The sequence below is a fragment of the Microchirus variegatus genome (genome assembly GCF_963457635.1).
Source record: "Microchirus variegatus genome assembly, chromosome: 4".
Taxonomy (NCBI): domain Eukaryota; kingdom Metazoa; phylum Chordata; class Actinopteri; order Pleuronectiformes; family Soleidae; genus Microchirus; species Microchirus variegatus.
The window spans coordinates 35,240,792-35,244,533 of NC_139805.1; the positions used below are offsets into that span (position 1 = coordinate 35,240,792).

Below are 3,742 nucleotides of genomic sequence, written 5' to 3' on the forward strand. Positions count from 1 at the left end.
CAGTCAGAGTTCTTTAGACAATAAAATCAACCCTTCACAAAAAAAACATCAAAAGAGACAAAACTGTCAGGAAACACTGAGGTTGAATTAAAGTTAAGAGATAAAAATGTAATTTAAGATACTAAAGTAGCTTTTAAATACCCAAAGAGAACAATGAAGTATCACAAACAATATGTACAGGCTTTAAAAGGCAGGGGGCGCTAAAAGACTCCGTCTAAATTTGAATTTTAGAACACAGATAAATAAAATCAGGTCATAAATAGTGTTTTTAATCAAAGAAAATGTCATTAAAGGCCAAACTAAAATGGTAGGTGTTGTTTACTTTGACCTAAATATGAATGTTCTTGTGCTCCTTCAAAATAAAACGCTCTGGTATGTTGGTATCACTGGAATGTGGGAGGGAAAACTATTGATAAAGAGATATTTTTGCTCTTTATTTTTTTGACACACGAGGCAAAATGTAAACAAAGATCTCTCTTCGCCTGCTAAAATATCTCATCACGGCAGCAGGAAAAATCACACTCAGGACTCCAGGCGTGTCATGTTTGGTCATTTAGTTTAATATGTACATTAAAATAGACTATTTACATTATATTTATATATAAAAAACAATCAAAAATCATCTATGTACACAAGGCAAAGTACATTTTCTTCAAGACACAAAAACAACAAAACAAAACAAAACGAGAGTTATTGCCAAAGACTGTGTAGCCCTTTGTCAACGGAGAGCAAAAAAGACCCCTGACCTCACACACACACACACACACACACACGGACGGACATGGACGCGAGGACACGTGTGTGTGTGTGTGTGTGTGAGAGACATTCAATTCAAGCCTTGGAGGAAGGAGGACAGACTGGAAAAAAAGGCAGTTTTTTCTTAGTACAAAACGTTGTCTCAAAGCTTATGTTTTTTGGTCACGTGCAGTTTACAACAACACACACACACGCACACACACACACGTCGATTGTCTCTTAGCCAGTGGCTATCGTAAAAAAATGTTTTGTTTTTTTTGAGTAATAACATGTTTATAGATTTTTAAAAAAGAAGGCACTAATGGGTGAAAAAAGGAATGTCTGCTTCCAGTTGCTTCAGTTTGCATGTGCCTGACATGTTTGAGTGGAATGTTCCTTTATTGTTATTTATTTAGGGGTTGTTTCGTGTTGTCAATACAAACAACAATCCGTATATATATATATATATTCATATATATATTTGTATAAAAGTAGTACCAGCTACGTCGTCATAAAAATGAACAGAATCGCTCTGTTTCTGTCAAAGTCGCTGTTTTTTGTTTGTTTTCGTTGGCGTGTGTTTGTGTCGTCAAAGAATAACGTTAAATAAATGTTGTTTTGTTTTTGTTTACAAATATATAAACATTTTTTGAAGGCATCTCTGTGTCTCTTTGGTTGTTGCTGTTGTTTTTCCATAATATTCCTGTTTAAAAAAAAAAGAAACATTACAGTGTCGTCAAAACCTCCCTCGATGACGTCATTGTTTACTAGAGTTCACGGCGTTTACAGGAACTCGCATCTATACACTTTACATCGTGACGTCATGATCGTTGTTTGTGTTTGTTTGTCAAAAGTCTTTGGTGTTGTTGTTGTTGTTTACATGTGCCTCTTCATGTGCAGAGCCAGGTGGTCGGAGCGGGAAAACGCGCGCTCACACAGGTGACACTGGAACGGCCTGTGTCCGGTGTGCTTCCGGAAGTGACGCGTGAGCTCGTCGGAGCGCGCGAACTTCCAGCCGCAGCCCTCCCAGCTGCAGTGGTATGGCTTCTCTCCTGCGGAACAACAACAAAAACAACAACAAAAGTGAGTGACGTTGATTTTTTTAAAGTGATATTTCTGTGACGTTATGACGTAGTAAAAAACGTAAAATGCAGTCACGTGACTCCTCACCTGTGTGCGTCCTGAGATGCGCCTTCAGGTGCGAACTCTTCGTGTACGTTTTGCCGCAGCCGGTGAAAGTGCAGGTGTGCGTCGCGGTCCGTTTCCTCGGCCAGGAGCGGCGGCCCCTCTTCGGCTTGGTGTCCATCATTTCCAGCGGGGAGGAGGGCGGGGTGAGGAGGACCCGCTGCCCCGACGCCGCCACCGCCGGCTGCTGCTGCTGCATGCTCATGCCGGCGTCCTCCGCGAACATGCCGGCGAACTGCGGCTGCTGGTGCGCCGCGGCGAACTGCAGCTGCATGCCGCCGTGAGGGTGAGGGAACCCCGCGGGCGCGCTGCTGCGGTGCTGGTGCTGATGCTGCTGGTGGTGATGATGGTTGTGATGATGCTGCTGCTGCGGGTGGAAGCTCTGCGGGAACGTGTTGCACATGTGCGGCTGATGACACTCGGAGCTCATGAGGTCGTCCGGGCTGAGCGGCGGCGTCATGCTGCCCGCGGCCGCCGCCTGCGGAGAGGTGGCGAGCCGCGGCTGCTGCTGCTCGTACGACATCATGCACGAGACGCTGCCCTCGTGCTTGATTTTGCTGCAGCTCTGTGGCACGAGACCCATGACGGGTCCGTACGTGTCCATGGAGGCGGGCTCCACTTTGATGTTCAGGTGCTCGGGTGCGAATAAATCCTGAGTGGCGTGGAAAGGCGCGGAGCTGATGAGGAACCTGCCCTGGATGCTGGGGCTGTTCCCGGGCAGGAAGCTCGTATCCAAGTCGGAGCGGAGCAGCTCCGCCATCAGGCTGTTGTAGGGCGGGGGAGGGCAGTTCAAGTCCGGGACTGAGGTGTAGGTGGACGGCGGCTGCTGGTACACGGACGCTCCCGCCTCCTGCAGCCGGTAAGACTCCACTCCGTCAGAAACCGCTGTGTTTGCGAGAATAAACTCAAGGTCCAAGAACTTATCCAGGTCCTCTTCGTCCTTCCTGCCCAGGCAGCTGCTGTCCAAGTCGGGCACGATGCTGCTCAGGCTGCCCTTCCACCTCTGGAGCAAAGATGAGGGAAAAAAAACACACATCAGTTAGTTGAAAACAAAAACATCAAACATGACACGAGAGCGCAGAACAAGTGCACAAACTTACATCTTCCCAGAATTTCTCCTTCTGGTTGGCAAAAGTCGAGATTGACGGTAAAATGGTTCCACTCAAGGCCATTTTCACGCCTCTGTGAGAGAGAAACGAGTGGGGAAAAAAGGAAGAAAATCCCTTAAAATGTTGAGGGGAAAAACGTCTCCAGAGAAGAAGCTGCTTCTCTTCTTCTGTCGTCCGATGCTCCTCAGTCACTCACGCAGTCATTCACGCACTCATGAGTCGCTCTTTGCGGGAGCAGAACCAGAGGAAGCGCGCGTCCAGGGTTAGGACGCAACCGGGACCAGAGACCAGGACCAGGACCAGGACCAGAACCAGGCCTCCTCCACTAAACTTTATCCCGGGTATAAAAGAGTTTTCCTGCGAGTCACAGAGTCAGAGAGAGAGTTACTGCTGTTACTGCTGCTGCTGCTGCTGCTGCTTATGAGGAGGAGGTGGAATGCTGCGTCTGCTCTGTGCGCTCGGCTACTTAAAGAGGGAGGAAACCCGCCCCGCGAGACACACACGCACACACACACACACACACCCCTACACACACACACACACATAATAAGCACATTAACACGTTGAAACCACTCCCCTCTACCCAGTGTTTTGCATAATAATGAGGAGGAGACGCGGCGCGCACGTTACGCACGGTGCGCTTTTACGCACACGGTGCGACACATTCTTTCCACTCATTATGCCGATCTGTCGCTGTGTTTGTTTACTATGAC

At 47.7% G+C, this 3,742-nt stretch overlaps 1 protein-coding gene across 1 annotated transcript; it reads right to left on the reverse strand.

Moving 5' to 3' along the window:
• Nucleotides 1-553: 553 nt before the first annotated feature.
• Nucleotides 554-3,435, reverse strand: LOC310926496 (Krueppel-like factor 2). Its single transcript, XM_083888640.1, has 3 exons — nucleotides 3,021-3,435; nucleotides 1,906-2,923; nucleotides 554-1,787 (listed from the first exon to the last, which is right to left on the reverse strand). The coding sequence occupies exons 1-3, from the start codon at nucleotides 3,090-3,092 to the stop codon at nucleotides 1,612-1,614; spliced, it is 1,266 nt and encodes a 421-aa protein (XP_083744766.1). The 5' UTR covers nucleotides 3,093-3,435; the 3' UTR covers nucleotides 554-1,611.
• Nucleotides 3,436-3,742: the final 307 nt, after the last annotated feature.